At 40.0% G+C, this 20,205-nt stretch overlaps 3 protein-coding genes and 1 long non-coding RNA gene across 5 annotated transcripts; 2 read left to right on the forward strand and 2 right to left on the reverse strand.

Moving 5' to 3' along the window:
- Positions 1-568: 568 nt before the first annotated feature.
- Positions 569-7,084, reverse strand: LOC112572957. The gene is made up of 9 exons (XM_025252971.1): positions 6,525-7,084; positions 5,711-6,108; positions 4,715-4,835; positions 3,934-4,145; positions 2,856-3,081; positions 2,407-2,596; positions 2,138-2,237; positions 1,571-1,656; positions 569-1,278 (listed from the first exon to the last, which is right to left on the reverse strand). Exons 2-9 carry the CDS (start codon positions 5,907-5,909, stop codon positions 1,042-1,044), a joined length of 1,371 nt encoding a protein of 456 aa, XP_025108756.1. The 5' UTR covers positions 5,910-6,108; positions 6,525-7,084; the 3' UTR covers positions 569-1,041.
- A 2,801-nt stretch (positions 7,085-9,885) lies between these two features.
- LOC112571432 lies at positions 9,886-13,302 on the forward strand. Of its 2 annotated transcripts, XR_003100820.1 has the most exons (5): positions 9,886-9,900; positions 10,882-10,895; positions 11,169-11,383; positions 11,960-12,073; positions 13,141-13,302. It is a non-coding gene; the product is annotated as an uncharacterized LOC112571432 (long non-coding RNA). The 2 variants fall into 2 exon arrangements; XR_003100819.1 differs by having other exon boundaries at positions 10,882-11,383.
- Positions 13,303-14,352: 1,050 nt separating this feature from the next.
- LOC112571431 (small nuclear ribonucleoprotein F) lies at positions 14,353-16,283 on the reverse strand. The gene is made up of 4 exons (XM_025250400.1): positions 16,153-16,283; positions 15,241-15,366; positions 14,757-14,821; positions 14,353-14,554 (listed from the first exon to the last, which is right to left on the reverse strand). The coding sequence occupies exons 1-4, from the start codon at positions 16,156-16,158 to the stop codon at positions 14,488-14,490; spliced, it is 264 nt and encodes an 87-aa protein (XP_025106185.1). The 5' UTR covers positions 16,159-16,283; the 3' UTR covers positions 14,353-14,487.
- A 113-nt stretch (positions 16,284-16,396) lies between these two features.
- LOC112571430 (mediator of RNA polymerase II transcription subunit 20-like) lies at positions 16,397-20,157 on the forward strand. Its single transcript, XM_025250399.1, has 4 exons — positions 16,397-16,514; positions 16,856-17,007; positions 17,245-17,495; positions 18,332-20,157. The coding sequence occupies exons 1-4, from the start codon at positions 16,501-16,503 to the stop codon at positions 18,542-18,544; spliced, it is 630 nt and encodes a 209-aa protein (XP_025106184.1). The 5' UTR covers positions 16,397-16,500; the 3' UTR covers positions 18,545-20,157.
- Positions 20,158-20,205: the final 48 nt, after the last annotated feature.

The following is a 20,205-nucleotide window of genomic DNA, read 5'->3' on the forward strand; positions in this document are numbered from 1 at the left end:
CTCGCTAAAACCACACACACACACACACAGAAAGGTAAAATCTCAACGTTGCTAAAGAAAGAGGATTCTTCGAGACGACGGTTTGACCTTTGACTTCTAAGTTCGAGATTTTACGGGATTGTTCAGAATCTCGCCGTCAACGCCGAGATGTAGCATTCATGTCTAAACGCCATGTTGGTGGGACAAAAAGCGACTACCTGAGCCCAACACTTGTCACAGGTAAGGTCACACCTGTGCACGACGCATTTGCCAGACCATCTCAAACTCGTGTCCAAACACACCTGATCACAGCACACGGGGGGCGCTGCTGCTAACACTCGCACAACGGGCTGAGAGCAGGTAAGAACATGGAAAATAGTGAGAGATCCAAATATCGGAGTGAAAAGTTGCATTATTATTATTATTATTATTATTATTATTATTATTATTATTATTATTATTATTATTATTGACATAAACACATTCAGATTGAAAATAATTTTCACATTTCTTCTTTCGACTGAAAAGACAGAATATTTAATTGTCAAGAAAGAACAATACGAAGACAACAGGAAGCAGCAATTACGGATGACGGTTCCACTGTTCCTTTATTCCAGAATTCTGCTTCATGAACACAGGAATTGTTTTCAATAGATTGTGTTGTATTTACATTAGTGCAAGCGGCGATGCGCGCGTGTGTGTGTGTGCCCGTGTTCATGCGTCCTGGGAGACTGGAAACTTCAAAAAAGCGAATTTTCAAGCATCAAAAAGGACTGACTGCAATAATCCATGCAGATTATCCCGTTTTCTGGCTCTCTCGTTAAGTGTTTGGGTGAAAGTCACATTTCTGGCTTAGAAAGCTAAACATTTGGTGCTTGTGTAAAAACATTATTCAAACTTACTCATGTCACCTTTAAACTCATTTGCTTTACTCGACTGGTCTTCACAAACTTCGTTCAGCCTGCTCCTTGCCATCCATATGAACTCTGACCTCATCTTCGGTGGCTTGCCAACAGGTTGCCTCGCTGTTGCCATCCACCAACAACTAGTCCCGTCCACCAATCACTGCAAAGCGTTCATGACGTCACCGAGCTTGCCCTGCTGTCCTTTCTCAGTCTCTCCTGTCTCCTCTGGCGCCTGGGTTGCAGGGGCGTTGGTGGGTTTGTCGCTTGTCGTTGTCTTTGTTCCCCTTCTCTTGTTTCGTTTTTTCACGAGGTCCTGTGATTCTGTCTCGTTGTCGGCGTCGTCAGGCACCATGGCCTGCTCCACGAACCGACGGCAGTACCGGGCTACCACGAGCTGTGAGAAAATAAAAGCAACATGATGCAGAAAGATGAGGTTGCTGATGATTTCTTCGTCAAGAGGTCTCTAAAAATAAGTTGTTTGTCAAAAAAAAAAAAACTTCATTTTTCAGCAGCTTCATTTTATCTTCTTTTGTTTTAAAAAGAAAGTAGGTCCTTGTACTTTGTAACCCTTATTACACATGACTGCCTGTAACAGTATATTTTCTCCTTCGGTTTGTGTAATGGATGCTTTCATGTTTTATAGCCTTTGGGACTAGACGCATGAATGGTCAACAAGCTGCACTTACATTATCAAGATACCCGATGTATCTTGACTCCTTCTCCAGAGGGTCTGCTCCGATGGTAAGAGGACAAGCGGTTTTCTCTACTTCTCCTGCAAATAAAAAGATGTTCCTGCATCCAGCCATCAAGTGCCGAGGGTTGAATGTCTGTCTTATAAAACAGCTTTTGGATCCAAGCATCACCCACTGGTGCCACTCCATCAGGATGAAATGACAAAATTCATTATTCATTATATGAAGTGGCTGTCGTGTATGGCTGTAAATTATTGTCTCACAAAGAGATATAAGGTTATTTTGGATTGACCATCAGTAAGACTGCATGGAACAATAGTAAATGTTTTCAAGACAATAAGTCGATCAGTCCATATTTCCAGCAGATGATTTCAATGGGAAGAGGTTAGAAACAGAGACAACCAGAACATTGAAAAACCTTGCAACCGTGTTTGATAAATATTAGCAGAGCTGGTGAGTTTTGTTGCCCTCGTGCACACGCACACACGCACACAAACACACAAGCACGAATAGGAACATACGTACACAAGCAACTCAAAACTTTTTTTTTAAAACACAAACCTGAAAAGTCATTGGATATGATGCAAGGATGATTATCTACCCTGAAGAGCAGAGTTCCGTCTTCGTAGATGAGCGACACGTGATGCCAATCAAAGGCTTCCTGAAAACACAGATGCCGATAATCTTCGTGTGTGTATCACTATTAAGGAAGAAAAACTTTATCTACATTGTTCCTCCTGGTATTGCACGCACGCACGCTAAACACACGGGAACACGAGCGTACACACAGACAGACACACACACAATATCAGGAAGGCGGGTGGACTGACCAGCTTGCGGGTGCACACAATGGCCTTGCGGACGTTGCTGGTGTGGAGGGCCAGCAGGAAGGACTTGTCCTCGGCCCTGTAGCCGATGGCCAGAGACGGGGTGGTGTACCCCAGTCCCGTGACGTTGCAGCCGTTGGAGAGAAGGATCTGATACTGCCCCCTTGTTGCTGGAGAGTTTTCGGCCTTGAACCTGGTGACAGCTTCTATCGATGAAGTTCTTCAAGTACAATTCAATAATACTACAAGAAGATTAGTAACAACAACACTCAAATTCTTCACCTCTAATTTTTATTGTTCGGCTTCTCTTGGGATATTCTCTACATTCTTTGACGGTATCTTAATTTTCCTTACACTGGAAAAATAATTCTACCAAATTTTCACTATCTCAAATATCATCATCATCGTCGTCGTCGTCATCGTCGTCGTAGTCGTTGTCGTTGTCGTCTTACATGAACTCCACGCGTAGTGATCCGCTCAACTCGTTGCCGGCGAAGTACCACACGGTCAAGGCCGCGTCCTCGAAGTAGGCCGCCTTGTTGACCTTGCCCTCGCGTGACGTGTAGTGACGTAGTGCCACGGTGGAGCCAGAGGTCAGCTCCAGAAAGGAACTCTTGGCATCGTCGATCATCCCGTCCTCAAAGGTCACGTTGAGCATGGTGTCGCAGGGGGTGGAACCTGACCACAGACAGCATCCACCACCGACCTCAGCCTCCCTGTGCACGCAGCATGCTCGTGCAATACTCGCAGGCGACTAAAGCCACATTTCATGACGATTCCTATGAAACTTTGTTTTAATGTTAAAGGATAACTCACTTCTAGCACTTTAATACAGATGGCAACTCCTGGCATGTGAGAAGAATGTATATTAATCTCAAAAATGCTTATTTATTTATTTACTTTTCATTAAAAGAAGTTTGTCATTGGAAACTGAGGCTGCACGCAGTTTGCTAACAATGTGTTGATGAGAATGTATTTTGTAGTAAGCACAATGTTCAGGTACTGCACACGTACAGCCATCAGCCCACGTCACAACCGGAAGAGGTCTACACTACAAGCGGGGGTGAAGGTCATGTGCATGCGTAATTCTCCGCAATCGTCCTTACCCACTCTTTGCATGAGAATGGGTGTGAATAGGTGTGTTGACGCTCTTTGATAGGAGAAATACAGAAGGATATACCAACCGACTGCTGGACAGAAGGGAACGACTCAAGGCAGACATCTTTGTCAGAAATTCGCTCTGGGAAAGGAGTTAAAAAAGATTTTCTCGTGGGGAAGTAACTCTAGTAGATGCTTGATTAAAGGTAAGACAGATGTTTACATGTTGGCTGGTTGCAGGTAAGTGCTTTCGCGTCACGTGACAATTATCTCGCTACTCAGACTTGACCTACAGTTTCACATACAAATAAACAAATACATGAAGAAGGTGAATCTGTGTGCGAGCATTTTTTCGGACTATTCTATTGCACTCTTGAGTGCAAAGGTTACGTAAGTGTCAAGGTCTAGGACCTTGCAGTGAGCACTACTCACGGTCAAAGTCTAGGAGGCTGGCATCCCCATCAGGCCCCCACTCACAGCGGCACATGGTCTGATTCCAGACGAGCCCCGACACGGCCAGGTTGCAGTCCCTGACGATCCATTTCTCGTTCACTCGTTGTTCGTATTTCCCGCTTTGGTTCCCATGGTTACGATAATCCGGACACTCTGGGGGTATCCTCAGATCGTTGGCGGCATACTCACACCTGAAGATTACATCAAAGCACCTGGCACAGGTGAGAATCTTTAACACATCAAACACGCGCTGACCAAAGTCACCTGCTAGTCAACACCGTTGGTGAATGAGCAAATGTCAGAGACCATGCCAACAATGGAACTCATTTTCCAACCACCTCCACGACCATCTACTTCAACCCTTGGCAGACGTACAACGCTTTTCAGCCAATATCGGAGTCTCCAGTGATTGAAGAACGATAAACAGACAGATGAAAGGATAAAAGGACGCATATTAAATGATTAACCTGCAAGTCCGAGAATACTGAACACATTCCTGTCTGTACAGCAATAGTTTTATCCAGCTATTGCATGACTTCCTAAAGAAATGTGTTATGAGTTATGTTGGTTTTTAATGGGTGTGTATAAGGTGTTGTTATTATTAGTATTAATATTAGTAGTATTAGTAGTGACAAACCCACATGAGCGGGAATGTGATACCTTTTATTTTTCGCTTTTTTAACATTCTGACAGCAACCAGACTGATTTGCTGTTTTGTCCCAATGACTAAAATCAAGGTGAATATTCGATGTGGCCTCACCTGCAGAGGGTCTGGTTCCAGACGAGACCGGTCTGACAGACCTGGTCCCACCAGACTCCGTTATGACGAACCTGGAACTTGTTGGTGTCATTCTTATGAGCTCGGTGAGACTCGCTGCAGTCTGCACACACACAGTATATATATAAAACACACAAGCACACACACACATACACACAGTGCACACACACACACACACACACACATTTCAGTTCCCCGTCACTATTGGATAGTTAGCATGTGTTGTCATGTGATCATTCATCATTTTCTTCCTTTCCCACCTTCCCCTCATCCTCGAGTGCTGTCTACTAAACCCTGAAAGTGTAAAAATGAGCAGGAGCCACGAGGAGGAGAACTTTTTCGACACCTGCTATTATTGTTCTGCCTACATCCCTGTCTTACACCAGAGGGCGCGCACTTCTTTGCGAATTTAGAATGATATACTCTGGATGTTTCTAAACAATCTCAGAAGTAATGATGATCAGACACAATCTCTACTGATTCATAGAAAGTCAGTGTCTGAATCCATCTGAGTGGGCTTGACGGATGTCTTGTTTTCTTCTTCAGCAGGATCTTTGGTTTAAGCTGGATTTTAAGACAAGTTTGTTTCTGACAACTGCGCGTGTTGCCCTACACAACCACAGCACGTGACGTGAGGAGCTTTGTGTTCGCACCCCACATCTCCTTGTCTGTGTTTTTGTTTTATCCCGACTTGACCGTTGTAATGCTGTCTTGACTATTGTAATGATCTCGTTAACAATTGTATTTTTTAATGCTCGGCTAGAAACTTCTAGAATTTTAGTTTCAGACTTGCTATATAGACCAAAGAGATGGGGATTGGGTTGAGAGTCAGTCAAGTGAGGACTAGGAGAAGGAGGAGTTAATTTATCAAAATTCGGATTGTTTATCTCGTTTTAAAAAATTAAAAGCTGTTTCTCTACCTTCCCCCCTCTCTCTCTTAGTTACTACTTTTCATCAGTAAATGTTTTCCAGACTCACTGTAGGGAGGTCGCGTTGACAGCGTAGCGTTGGCCTCCAGGATGACGGTGACCTCGTCAGGGGTTGTCCCTCCTGCTGCACCGCCATGTCCGAGGTCAGCGCGCATCTCACCCGACGCATCCGCTGGCAGGGCAGCGATCTGCAGGTGGAAGATGCTGGTCCACCCGGCCACTGCGAGTACAAGACAGGCTCGCCTCATGTCTGACAAGAACACTGCGGCTCCAAATGTCTTCCTCGAGGACAAGACGAACCAGTCTCCAGTCTCTCAAAGTTGCTGAGGATGGTAACTGCCTCTTCCGTTTACAATTCTTCTTTCCCTGCTGTTGGTAAGCGGTCTCAGGATTTACACCAACAGCTTGTCATCACTTGCCACAGATCGAGAAGAAGTTCTCTCTTGCCTGAAAATGGTAATGGGTTAATTTCCGATGAATATGAAAACTTGCATTCAGAGCAATGATTATATATTATTGCCTCAATAAGCAGAGGGTGAAAATGTTGATTTCTCGGATCAGTGATTTTTTTTTTTTTAAACAAAGGTAAGAAGCCACTTACTAAGTATTATACAGGAATCCGCCCGGAAAACGTGACTAATTTTCTGCCTCTTGTCTTCGATTTTATTTCTCTATATTGTACTTCGAAATGGCGTCGACAACAATGGTATAAAATGTACTTGAAACTCGATTAGCTCTCGTGGATAAAAGTTAACATTAATGATCATTTCGTTTAGTTACATCCACTTGATAGAGGAACTATACTAAATGCTACATGAACTGACCAAAACTTGAAATATCAAGAATAAAGCAATCTTTCTTACTGCGCAGATTGTGGAGACTGGTGGCTAAACTGTTGGGCAGAGGGAGCTGAAAGGACCGGTTGCTGCCCACCACACAGGTTGTCTCCGATATGTCCCCCTGAGCTCTCCAACTGACCACGGAGGGCGAGGATAAGCAGCCCCTGAATACAGTGCGCAATGTTGGCGTGAAAATGGCCTTTCCCTATTGTCTTTGACAATATTTGTCGTGGGTTCCCTGGACCCAATAGCAAGTCTCGGGGATCGGAGCTTGTCGTTTGCTGTCCATATTTGTATGCTGTTGGGGAACTGCAGACAAAACGTTCTCCTCCACAACCATCCTCCTTCCCTCACCCCTCCCCTCCCCATCCTGCCCTTTGTCACTTTCTCTGAAGATGCAGTTTAGCGGCCTTGTTTGTGTGTGAAATGGCGGGTAAACATGATAAACACGTCCCACTGCCACCCCTTAGTTGGTTGCATTAGATACTCCAAACCGAGCAAACTGTTGGGATTGAAATAGTTTGTGAAAATTCCTCGCTTTCCAACACATTTGTTTTTGTGTTTTGAACATTACTACGTGAACAAAAAAAATAATTGTTGTTTTTATTTATTTTTTGTTCAATCAGTACGAACTGTCCGCGGTGGGTTTTAATTTTTTGCAGGCTCCTGTCCTATTTCTCTGAATTTTTCTTCCCCTACATCCCATGCAGCCACCCCACTCAATGTCTGATGACCTTGTCTTAACTGTTCCTGTCACCAGAACAAGCTCTGGTATCATTAAAATCAAGATGAATAAATCTTTTTTGTCTATCAGTTTAAGAAAAATAAATTGTTGCCTATGGGTGAGGTTTAGAGTTAGAAAATTAGGGAAAGAAAATGAGAAAAAAGTAGGTATGACGCTGGTTGGTCGGCTGGCTGGTTAGACTGGAAAGTCCTTCTGGTGACAGAAGAAGAATAGCTGACATGGATGTGAGTGAGCTCAGATACTGCGAGCGAGTGCCAGAAACAGCAAAGTAAGATTTATAAACTACACAGCAACAGTTAGCCAGCTGGATGCAGTGCCTTCAGCTCTAGACAATCACGTAATAGACGAGCTTCGTTGTTCTGAATTCAGTAAAGTCTATCAAAAAGATGGTTAGGAATGCCAGCTAGAAGAGATCGAATTACAATAGTCAATCCTTGAGAACACGAAGGAACAGACTATATCAGTGATGCCCAACCTTTTTCGGCCTGCGGGCCATATCCATTTCGGACAGCCGTGTCGCGGGCCACTTCACCGCAAAAATACAAGAAGGAAAAAAAAAATAAAGCAGATACCATTTTCTATTAGAAACAAGTTGTACTTACCATTAATTATGTAGTAATTAGTGGGATATTTGAAGTTGTTTTCCCGAAACCAACTTCTGAATGTCCGGCCTCATCGTAGAGACACCAAGTCGGAGCACTGAATCGAAATGTTCGTCTATCGAAAAAAAGATTGAGAGACGCCCCTACGTGGGGATAAATACTTCTTCTTCCTTTTTTTTTTTTTTTTCGTTTTTTTAAGGTCTTCTTTTATTACTAACATGCCGATTTCCTGCACTGTGGGCAGAAGTTTCGCGGGCCGGATGGCACCGCGTCGCGGGCCGGATATGGCCCGCGGGCCGTAGGTTGTGCATCCCTGTCTTAGAGTATTTAGTATCTTCGGTACAACTTAAACTGTGATGAAAAAAAATATAGACAGCTCAGTTTCTATTTGCTTTTTTTCAGGAGGTTGTCGGTCGTGTTGGAATTTGTTCTGTAATTACAATTTTGTAACGAAATCTGTGTCGAATTTTCATAATGTCTTTTCGTAAAATACTTTACCTTCATAGCATGATCCTCGATTTACACTTAAGCTTAAAATTGTGCGAACATATTAAAAGAAAGAAAAAAAATCCTTTAGTTGCGAACGCATTCATCGCATTAACATTTTAATTACAAAGAACGAGGTATATATAGTTTTATGTCAACTTATTACTATACTACTGTCACAAGAGGACATTTAGTTTTGAATTGTAATAAAACAAATGCGGCAATTTAAATTTGAAATTCATAGTACAGAGGGATTTTAGGCCTTGGTGATCCGCCAAATTTTTTACTTAAGTAAAGTGGTTCGCGGTCCGAAATACTTTGAGAACCACTGGGTTAGAGGAACTCTTCCCGGTAAGGGAAAAAACTCAGTGCAAGGGAAGTAACTTTCACCTTGTAGCAGACGACAACAATAGATAATGCTACGATGTCAGACACTACACTTACTAAATTTTGTATCGAAATTTGAAGGGGTCCCCTGGGACCCCATTAACGAAAATTGAAGGGGTCCTCCGAATTTTTAATGTGTACTGTACGCAATTTTTTGCGTAAGCAGAAGCCCTGCTACACCAGTAGAAAATTTTCAATTAGAGACATGAAGAGCATTCTGCAGTACTCGAGCTGCACTACCTGTCAAATACGGCGCAAGCCATAAGAACACCATGGAAACTAAAGGCCTCAACAACAGACTGAACTTGTGAGTGGAACGTCAAGCGGAACTACCTTTACTCCGTTGCTCCTCTCCCTCCACCATCGACACTAAAGGCCTCAACAAGAGGCTAAAATTGTGAGTGTAACCAACACGTCAAGTAGAAGTTTCTTTATTCCTTTTTCTCGGCGGCTGGCCTGCCTCCTCTCCCTCAGCTCCGGTATCACCAACTGCAATGCTATCCTCTGATGAACATGTGTCTGAACCTTTTTCTGAAAAGGTTCCAGGTTTCTTTGCATGCCGGTTGTGAGACTCTGGTGACAATTAATCCACCTGCCACACTTAAATCCTGGCGAACAGGAAGGTTTAGGCTGTGGGTCGCTTCATCTTCTGTGCAGGCTGAACAGCCAAGGTTCTCCAGTGCTGCTGACGTCTATCCCTTCGCCAACATTGCAGCCTCCTGTCGACGCATCACAGGGGCATCTAACTCTGACACTCCAACCGACAGTTCTGAGGCACTAGCAGGATGCATGACAGAGTCAATTTCCTGACCAATATCAGAAGGAGGTAGGAGGTGTCTGGTGTTACATGCACACCACAGTGCATAAAATTATGACAGATCTGCTGAGTTTGGTCACCCTGCACTGGTGGCAAAACTTTATCACATGGAGGGATCATTGCCACACTATTCACTATCTGCTGTGGCCCAACCTGTGGGGACTGAGAGCCAGCAAAGGGAACTATATAAATAAAATAAAAAAATCGAAATTCTGCTGAATCATAAGGAGCTGCGTCCCTAGTGTGCATATTGGGAAATACGCCACTGTGTGTCTATTCATTTCAACGTTCCCTTCAAATCCTGGTTCCGCACACTGAGGAGTGTCTGAGCGTATTTGTAGTTGATTATAATTTGTCCAGAAGGTATGCAATAGTACTTATCCTTAGATGTAAATGTCTGCACAATATGCTACATTTTTTGTGACAACGGTCAGATTTAGAAATTAAATTAATTTACTCCGAGGTCATTGTCCTATGTATGGAGGGACAACAAAAGATATGACAAAATTACAATTCAAGCTTTTAATATACAGTGAGGCATGAGAAAATTATATAAAAAAAATACATAAAACAAAATTAAGTAAATCTATGCCAACAATAATTTTTCTTTCAGTGCATGAAAAGGTACAACATACTTTACTTACTGTACTTTTATCTGCTAATTACATGTTCACCCAGTTTAAGTGAGTTTGTCAAAGTGTAAAAAAATCCTAGGAACGTATCCAACAATAAGATGCAGATAAACCTCACTGCACAATACAAAATGTTCCATCTGTCACTGTATTCTGCAAATGAAAATTTAAGTTTGTGGTTAGATATATAAAAGTACACAGTAAAAGGAAAGTCTAGCACTACTGATTGAGATTGATTTGTTTATTCCATTGCCCTACCGAAGGGGATTGAACAAAGCCATGATAAACAATGATACAAACAATGTAGCTGTGCTATGCAGTACACATACATAATTATGTACTCTTGATATCATTCTAAAGCACAATTGTTTATAACTTTAATTGCATTAAACAGATAAACAACATTTGAACTAGTGTTTTTGACAGTTCACATTTTTGACAGTTGACCCATCTGGTCCAGCTACTTTTTTTTATCTTTGAGTTCCTCAAAGCTACTATGATTTCTTCTATTGAAGAATGCAGAATGGAAAACAACTGCCTTAACATTGAAACATAATAATTCACACAATGGCCAAGATCAGAGATGTATGTGCAGTGACCAAAGTTGTCATCATGACACGCACCATTCAAAATGTCAAAATCTGTACACAAATTAATCAATTTTTTTCCATACTGATTAGTAACCGAGTCTTGTGTCTATTTTTGTTTACAGGGTGACTCTCACAAGTGAGTATATCGTTATTTCAGCCGAAACTTTTTGGGAATGGCTGTATGAGTAAGGCTAAAACAGATGCCCATGGCAGGGTTATTCTGTAACAAACTAATTTTCAGATGATGTCTAACATGAAGTATGCAACTATGTACAGTAGCACCTGTCATACATTTAAATGCCATAATGAATGTGGAAAATTTACAGATGAGCTCAAACTTTTCAACTTTTCGTTACGCCTTATCCTATACCCATTAACTATTAAGGTTATCCAGCAATGTATTTCCTAGTTAATCGTTTTGTTGTGGACAAAACGTTGAGAAATGAAGCCTGGGGTCGGTGATTGCGTGTCTGGTGGAAGGGAGAGCACTCCATTGCTCACTAACGGCCCGACTTCCGGTTAGCACGAGGAGCCCAGCAAAGGTCAGCGATCCTATTGTGGCGACATGGGAGCCAACAAACCAGTCCAGTTTGTCAAATCACTGTACACCGACCCATTCCGATGGTTTGTCTTTTGTCTCTTCTTGCTTGCATATATTCATTGTCTGGCGAGACTTGTTTTTAATGGCAGACACTTGAGAGACCAGTAGCCATGCAGTGTGATGGCAAACTGTCATTTGCTAACAGTTGCCTAAATATACGCGCTCGTTGTTTGGTTTTATTGAACAGAGGTCACTTTGTGTCATGTAAAGTAATCTGCCTTGACAATTAGCTGTTTCTTTTTTATTACTGACCTCTATTTGAGTCTGCCATAAACATTACTGGATAGCCTGTTGTTGATGAAACCAAATTTTTTAACCGAGGCTCTTACAACCCCTAGCATGTTATGGATGGTAAACATGAAGATGGAAACCGCAATTCAAATACAAAATTAAGACGCTGCAAAGACGTTTTATTTGCTGACAAATTTTTGCTTTGTAATTCATTTGTTATCCAAAAGGTGATGTTCATGCCCATTTCATGTGGCATCGAAGCTTTAGGCAGTAATTTTCAATAGTTTGCAAATACATGTCCTTATAAAGTAGTGCCACATTTACATCTTCGGTTTGCATTCTCATACTTTGCATACCAACTTTTGCAGGTCAGTTGTAAAGAGTGTTGCATTATTTGCCCTTGCTGTGTATGTTGCACGAGAGATGGCAGCAGCTGAACAAGCAGCTCAGTTGTCACCATCCTGATGGAAGACAGAAGCCAGGTAAATACTGAGCACATTTATTTGTGTTCCTGTCCTTTCCCATGATATAGCCCTAGTTGCTGGCATGGCGTTAAAGACAAACAATTGTGTTCCTTTCACTCGTATACTGTCCATGTTTCGTTCTTGTTCTTAAGAGCATGCTCCTTAGGGGTGTGAGTCTGCACTTTACAAATTTTGCATTGTTATTATTGTAGGCCTTGGTGCTCCGCCATATTTTTCACTTTAATAGAGTGGTTTGCGGTTTGAAATTTTAGTTTGAATAATTGATTAGTTTGCAACAGGGCACTTATTCATTAAATACCAGTAAATAACAACTGTTCTTTTCACAATAGTGGCCTCTCAACATTGCAGTTCTCGCTTGTTCTTTGGAAAGAGGTTACATCAAAAATAGTCTCAGTCTTATTGCCATGTACTTGAACCTTCAGCGATCTGAGAGTTCAGAATGAAATTTTTGCATTGAATGACATAAAGATTAACTCTGCATCCAGACTCAGTAATACAACATAGACTGCAATGAATGAGGTTGCTATCCATTAAATTTTAATCCGGAGTAGATTTTTATACCAGTAGTTAGGGCTGTATTCCAAAATCACATTTTATTTTCTTGGCCAAAAATCATTAGAGCACAACAACCTGAGCAATGTTTCTTTGTTTGACTTGAAGACATAGATGTACTGAACTGAAACTCGCTGTTTCAAATATTACTCCAGCATAGGAGTAATTTTTTTCTCCTTTACTAGTGGCAGGTGAGACTGCTGATGTTTGAAGGCTTGTATCTTGAAGACTAAGCAACGTTGTGTACTAGTAATTGAAGAATTTTTTTTAAATGAACTGAACCTGGTCTTAAAGAAAAAATATTTTAAGTGTGTTGTTTTACAACAAAAAGTTATGTATTATGAAAAAGGTTATCATCTGTTGGATTTTTCCCCCTTTCTGCTTATACTTTTCAAGTTTTGGTCGGTTTTTTTTTTTTTTTTTTTTTTGTTCAAGCAAGAAAATAAGCAGAGAAGTATAACTTTTCTTTCTTTGTGCATGATTTTTAATTTCTTTTTTATTTAATTTCACAGACAAGGAGTTCATGACTGTAGTGCCTGGTTGGCAGCACATCCTGATGAACATAGATCTGTCATAACAAAGTTATTCCACCGAATTGTACATTTGCAAATTTGGCCATGCTGTTATCACGAACATCTTTTGGAATTAAAATGTTTCATTTTGTGTAACTGTCATGGGTATTGTGTATTCTTTATAAATGCCAAAGCCTTTCATCATGTTTTTTTTTTAAGTCTTTTGCATTGTGATGGTTTTGCTCATCATTAATCCTGCTTCTTTTGTTTAGCGTGTAGTTATCAAAGTCATTGTTCAAGATATGGGTCAATCTTTGACAAACTACTTGTGAGGTAGGCCGTAACATGAATTGACCAATGTCTTCAAGTTAAATAATTGGGTGTGGGTATATCTTCACAGCACAGAACACTATACGGCAATGCCTTCTTGGTCCACAAATAATGGACTCCACCACCATGTGCACAGGGACAGACCATAGGGGAAAACCTCTAGACTGGTGGCTGTTTTCCAAGAACTCTTAGACTCTTGCTAAGTTGTAGGCTGTCGGGTCTCATTATTATTATTATTTTTTTTTAATATTTGGAACTACAAAATAAATTTAGTGACTTCATTTCTTTATGGCAAAAGTCAACATCCATGCAGATGAACTTGGGGCCAAACTTAAATCACAACAGACCAGTAAGCTTGAGATTTTATACCTGCATCAACAGAAGAGTTTACATTGTCTGGGCTTACAGTTGAAAATTAAGCTAGAAGCAAATTTGTGCTATATTCTCGTTCTAAAATTTATCTGCAAGCAGTCCAGATATTCGTCCATGGTATAAATTTGAATTTAATCAGGAGCATGCAGGTAACAAGAAAAAGGTAAAGCCGTCCCCTAACCTTTTCAGGTTGTTGGAGACCACTTTTCCTGAGGTCAGCTTTATTTCAGGGAGGTGTCCATTTTTTGTTTTGCATCACTATCTTACCTTCCCCAACCCTCTATGGAGTCCAGTACCCATTTTGTCAGCTAGATCGACTAGGGGAAATTGCTGTATTACTTGGGTACCAGACCAGCACACTTTTCAGTTCAGACACCAACTCTCTAACCACTCGGCTTTCCACTTCCCCCAAATGTGAATGCAATCATGAACATACAGTATGGAAGGTCACAAACAGAAAACAAAATTATATGCTTTGATTTTGTTACAAGCAAGAAAGAATGCATACAGTTCACATGTATCAACATTTTTATTCCAGAAACATGAAAACTTTTATAAAAAAAAAAACAGTTTGGTGAAATAATTACATGATGGCATTTCTCCATATGTGTTTCATGAAATAGGGTCAGTGACAAGAGAGCAGATTTAATCTTTCATCTCCCCTTCTTCGTCTTCCTCTTCCACTCCTCTGATGTACATAACATTATTGCATCTGTACAAAAAACAAAAAAAAAATAGACAATTTAGAAACTATACGAAAAAGTTGACTGACCTGCTGAAAAACACAAGTCCAACTGCTGTCATTGAGATCAGAATTCACTGAGTATCTACTAAATTAGAACATAAATAGCTGTTAATGCTACATAAAAAAGTAGAGCTAAGGTCGTTCTAAAATGTGGATATGCAACTAGTACCTTATCAAGACTTCTCCAAGATTTCCAGCCAACATCCCATCAACATATTCTTCAGTGTTTGCAAGCTGAAAATTTTAAGGGAATGCATACAGACACGAAAACAGACTGTAAAATAAACATTAGCTGTAAATTAAATTTTAAACATCTGAAGAATTTGCTTAATTTAGACTATGAATTTCATAAGCATATTCTTGCCAAAAGCAAAAAAGCTGACTTTACTGCTGGATCTCAAATGATAAGCCATATAGTACACATGAAGGTAACTTCTCACTCCAGTCAACTGGTTTTATAATAAACTCTTTGCAAGTCACTACTGTCTTTGGAATCCACACTACTTAGTAGTAATAATTATTATTATATTGTGTAAGATTCTAGCTAGAAGCTATTCACAGCACACAATGCAAGAGAGTCAATCTGGTAAGTATTTCTGGAAAAAATCAGTACTTGTTTTAAAGGTCCATGTGTGTGCCTTTAATCTAAATACCTGTAAGTTCATATATCCATCGACAGACACCAAATATCCTTTGTACTCCATGCCCCACTTGAGCTTCACCATGACTGGTTTTCCAGTCAAGCCATTCAAAAATGGCTTGGGATTCATAGGAAGAGTCTGCAAGCATACATTCACTATTCATTAAGAAAAGATTCACTCCTCAGCAATTATAAATTTTAACTTGCATTGCAACAATATTTTGTAAACAGTTCTATGAGCAGCTCCGTGTATTTTATTAATACCATTGCCTGGCACCTGTAATTTACATGTAAAGTCAAAGCCTAACAATTTTTGTGAACAAAAAAGAAACTGCTAAACCTGCAAAATAATAAGAACATTTTTCTTGAAATAAGAACAAACAGAAAGATAATATAATGTATATATACACAAAATAACACTGCAGGAAAGCAAGCATTTCTAGAGGCTATTCAATGTTCCAAAACATTAAAGAATGCATCAGGAATCAAGTAACAGAAAAAACAATATATATTATAAAACTGACGTGTACATCATTGTAAGCCAACCACAGGGTCATAAAAAGCTTTCATGTAAGTGACAGTCATGCAATGCTTAAGTTTCTCATAATATACAAGCTCGCGTGGAAAGAAAAATACAAAATTGCTCAACATTATTCGTCGTTTACTCTAGTCACATGAAAACGAAAGCTTAATTGAAACACAAGATAATGCATTTAATGCTTTTGCCTTGCAATTCTATAAATTATCAACAAACATAATTATAAATATAACTAGCTCTCAGTTTGAATAGTGTAAGTCGTTCTGATCTTCCACTGAAGTCATCTAATTTGTCCGCATGACTGATAAAGTACACAATTAAGAACAGAAGTGACATCTTGTCAGTCATCGATAAAATATTACATTTAATGAAACACAGGAAACTTACCGCCATTGTGTGAAAGTGGAAAATCAACTGCTGAAGATCAGACAAAAGCTTGGACAACGTGAAGCTAGCGTCGAAGGATGGCGGAACGCGCCGGTAACACTAAAAAGTACACTTCGATGAACATTTTAAAAGAACAAGGTACTATTTTAAAAGAAAATAAAAAATTATAAAATAGAACAAAACATGTTAAAATTAATGTAGCTGTTAATTCTGCATATTTTTGCATATTTTGGTACAATTTATAATTTTAAGTGGGATTGTCGCCGGTTCTTACTTTTAAATTGAACATGTCGGCTTGTGCGTGATGTTTATATATTTGCTGAGTTTTGAGCGGCAGCAACATCGGTCATGGGAGTGACTTGGTAAAGTTTTTTAAGGCAGCACATTTTTATTATAATTTCTTTCATTTTTCGCTGTAACGTGCTAATTTTTGTGAAATCGTTAAAACAACAGTAGAAAATTCATGTCGACAAGGAACTTCAAGATTCTTCTTCTTCTCAGGGGGATATTTAGAATTATGTACACACGCACACATTCCTGATTACAGAATCCATGATTACTACATCTATTGCACATTTTATTGCTTGTTTTTCATAAAATGCTAGCTTTTTAGATGTGCATTTGTTACCTTTTTTAAAATTCCATTTATACTCTCAGTAATAATGCAGTAAGAGCATATAATTTTATGTCTGCTCTTTTGCAGTGTATATGCATATCCAGTTCCAGAGGGTAAGAGTGGCCCCTCTGTAGTTGAAGGACTGCAGCGCCAGGTAGAGCTCCTTGGTGCTGTACGATCAGGCACTTTCTGTGTAGACTGTGACACATTTCAGTCCATTCTTCAAAGTAGCATGAACTGTGAGTGGTTTAATTTTATTTCATTAATTCGTTTTCAAGATAAACAGCAATTTTAGATAAATGGGCAAAGGTGGCTCTCTCTCTCACACACACTCTCTCTCTAACATAACTGAGTACACCCTCTCTAAAAAAATAATCAAAAGTTTAAAGGACTACCTTTACATTTTTACCTTTATTCCAGTTGTACTATTTTCAGAAACTGTGGAAAAAAGTAAAAATTTTATTTAAAAATTCCAGCCCAGCCAAAGACCTTCTATGTCCTGCACGACAGTGAACAGCCTGCTTCCTGCTTTGCAATAACAGATACGGGGCTTTGCCTCACAGCGGACACGTTGTTTGATGGTCTGGTATCCAAACTGAAGAATTACTATCAGCAGCGGAAGAATGCTAAGATGGAAGCCAAAGGCCAGCGATACGAGCTAGGAGATTTTCTCATCAAAGTGGGTTCAGTGTCCCTTGCAGGCAGCTTCAAAGGCATAATTGTTGAAGTGAGTTCGTTGGTTTGCTTTTAATTCAGCACATTACTGCCATGTGTTGTTTAGAAAATTCACCATTTTTTTTTTTTTTTAAGTATAATGAGAACGTATGCCTTGCAGCATCCTGTGAAGTGTCTGTATAGGTACTTTATAACAAAGAATGTGATAGCAGTATCACTCCCAGTACATCATCCTGTGAGAAATCCACACAAAGGGAATGTGTCCAAGGATCTTTTCTTTTAACATGGTTCTCTCCCTTTGGGAGATCTGTAGCTTTGTCGTTGGGTTTGGAGCAGACAGTTCTGTTCAAGACACACCTATACCCAGACAACTTCCCCTGCCACCCAGCACATGATTAGTCAGGAAAGATAATAGCAGATAAAAGATAATCAATGGCAGGAGCAGGTTAAAGTCTTCCTTCCACATGCCATATCTTCGTGAACCACTTAGTTTACCTCCCCAACAACCTTAATTATAGGTGCTTCTCTTCCTTTGATCATATTCAGGTGTAGGAAGACCTCTCCCCAACCTTTTTATTTTTGTCTTCCAAAAACTTTATTTTTAAGCCTATATTTAAACTCCTGTTGGTTTGAGATTTAAAGAAATGATTTACACAAACCAAGCGAAGGACATCCAGTTAATCACAGTCTAACTCTTATGTGATAAGATGTTGATGTATTTATATCTTGTCAGTGATAATTTAACAATAACAACGTACCATCTGCTAGTTGCACCTGTATGCTTTAAGAAAATTTAGAGAACTTTTATTTAAAGAAAGGAGAGTTGAGAATTCTTGCAGCTGAACCTGCTTCATTAATTTGCTGTTAAATAGATGCATTTATTTGTAGGTGGAATACAGTCCATGCGTGTTAGCTTCTGACTGTTGGGGTCTGATGAAGGAACTGCTTCAGACGGTAGTTGGGAACTTGGCAGATTCACCTCCATCTGTTCTCAAGATGAAGATGGATGAGCTGTACACACCTGCCATTACCATGTCCCAGTATCTCGAACTCTTCAACAATTTTAGGAAGATGGCTACCCCTACACAGATTAGCCGTTGATGTCCAAACTGCACCAGGTACCTGTGGCCCAAGTTGCATAAGCATTCCTGTGGTGAATGTTTGTGTTGTGCGTACATCCAGCTATTTGATGACCTTTGTGAAGCCCAGATGGGGTCAGATGTACTTTTGACTACAAAAACTGAAAGACACTGGAGTCAAAGAATAGGAAGGTATTGCTTGCAGTGGATGATATCACAGCCTATTGAATTTTTTTTTTTTAAAAGAAGCTAACATTATGGTGTAGCAAGCAGAAAACCACATGAAGATCAGGGTCATCAAGAGTACATAGTTGTTGAGTTCAAGAACTTTGCCTGTCAAATCAGAATCTGTTGCTCTTGACACCTGTGCATTGCCTGCACAAGATGTGCAATGGATGGTATTTAAAGCCACATATATATAAGTCAATTGGCAATTGAAGTTCCTCATAAAATGCAAGGGAATCGGTTTGAGTTTCTAAATTGTACAGGTTGGTGTGTGTGTTGGGGGGACGGATGCTACATTGATCCAGCTGATAAGGTTCTTCACAGTTCTTTTCAGTCTGCTTGTGTTGCCCTCTTGTCTGTGCCAAGCATCAGACAGGAGAAATTCAGCAGGCACTCCTTTTCCTTCTCAGGCCCCTCTGGAATTCTTCCCCTTTGTCTTAGAAGTCTCCTTTTGATGCCTTCAAAACCAGCCTCAAAACCCTTCTTTATAAGAAACATCTCGTATAATCAAAAGTACTCCACCCACATTTCTTTATCTATGTACTTTTTTCTGTGTAGCTGCTTGTAAGTTCATTTGTAATCTTTGATGTGCAGCACGTTGAACTCGAATCCACATGGGAAGTGCGCTTCACAAATCTATTATTAAAGTAGTGGTTCGTGTGTGGCAGTAAACAGGTCTACTTTGAAAAGAGTCATGGTTTCCTCTGCTTTTCTTAGGTTCTTAATCTAATTTGTCATTGTAGGTAAGAACAGCAGTAATTTCCTGCATGATGAAGATAGCAAAGTAGTTTTTATTGTCTTAAAGGCAATCTTGTGAATGGTGCACTAGCATGACATAGTACACTGTTAGCAGTGCTCGTTGATCACAGGTGCGAATCAAGTGCTTTGTTAGCTGATAATTAATGGATAGGTTTTTGAAGCGAAAGTTTACAGGTTAGTTTAATATCGCCTACGATATCTGAAAAGAACACAAACTTTTCAGGTTGGTCTTTAAGAGTTTTCTTTTTATCCTCTGCCTGTTGTCACTTGCATCAAATTATTATTGTTTACACTCTAGGTTACTTTGTGAATTGCAGTTTAGATGAAAGAAGCACAGGTACTGCAAGAGGATCCATGAGCTGCCTTTAAGGACAGAGTGTTAAAGGTCTAGTGGGGAGCAGATTTTTTGTTATGAGTAAAATCTTTGTACAGCATTTCCAAATTCTGGATGAATTCCCCTCTTCTGTTCCTGACACACACCTATAAACATTATGAATGCCCAATTAACATATGATCCTTGTTTGTCTTGAAATGTGTTTGATGTCATACTGTGAAGGTAAGTGATACTCATTTAATCTTTGCATTGAGACATGCTATGAAAAGTAGTTTTGAGATGATCTGGATGAAATAAAAGTATTTTCAAACATCCCAGCATGTTTTGAAGAAAAGTGTCCAGTAATTCAAGGAAGAAAAGTATTC

The sequence above is a fragment of the Pomacea canaliculata genome, linkage group LG9 (genome assembly GCF_003073045.1).
Source record: "Pomacea canaliculata isolate SZHN2017 linkage group LG9, ASM307304v1, whole genome shotgun sequence".
NCBI classification, from domain to species: domain Eukaryota; kingdom Metazoa; phylum Mollusca; class Gastropoda; order Architaenioglossa; family Ampullariidae; genus Pomacea; species Pomacea canaliculata.

Excerpts from the sequence above, each read along its gene's own strand:
- LOC112571430 (XM_025250399.1), top strand. Across the intron at positions 17,008-17,244 it reads TCTTCAAAGTAGCATGAACT|CCCAGCCAAAGACCTTCTAT; the intron begins GTGAGTGGTTTA and ends TAAAAATTCCAG. Across the intron at positions 17,496-18,331 it reads TCAAAGGCATAATTGTTGAA|GTGGAATACAGTCCATGCGT; the intron begins GTGAGTTCGTTG and ends ATTTATTTGTAG.
- LOC112571431 (XM_025250400.1), bottom strand. Across the intron at positions 14,822-15,240 it reads ATGGATATATGAACTTACAG|CTTGCAAACACTGAAGAATA; the intron begins GTATTTAGATTA and ends TAAAATTTTCAG. Across the intron at positions 14,555-14,756 it reads CTTGGAGAAGTCTTGATAAG|ATGCAATAATGTTATGTACA; the intron begins GTACTAGTTGCA and ends TTTTTTGTACAG.
- LOC112572957 (XM_025252971.1), bottom strand. The coding sequence starts at position 5,909 with ATGAGGCGAGCCTGTCTTGTACTCGCAGTGGCCGGGTGGACCAGCATC. Across the intron at positions 4,836-5,710 it reads GTCAACGCGACCTCCCTACA|ACTGCAGCGAGTCTCACCGA; the intron begins GTGAGTCTGGAA and ends GTGTGTGTGCAG. Across the intron at positions 2,238-2,406 it reads TTGTGTGCACCCGCAAGCTG|GAAGCCTTTGATTGGCATCA; the intron begins GTCAGTCCACCC and ends CTGTGTTTTCAG.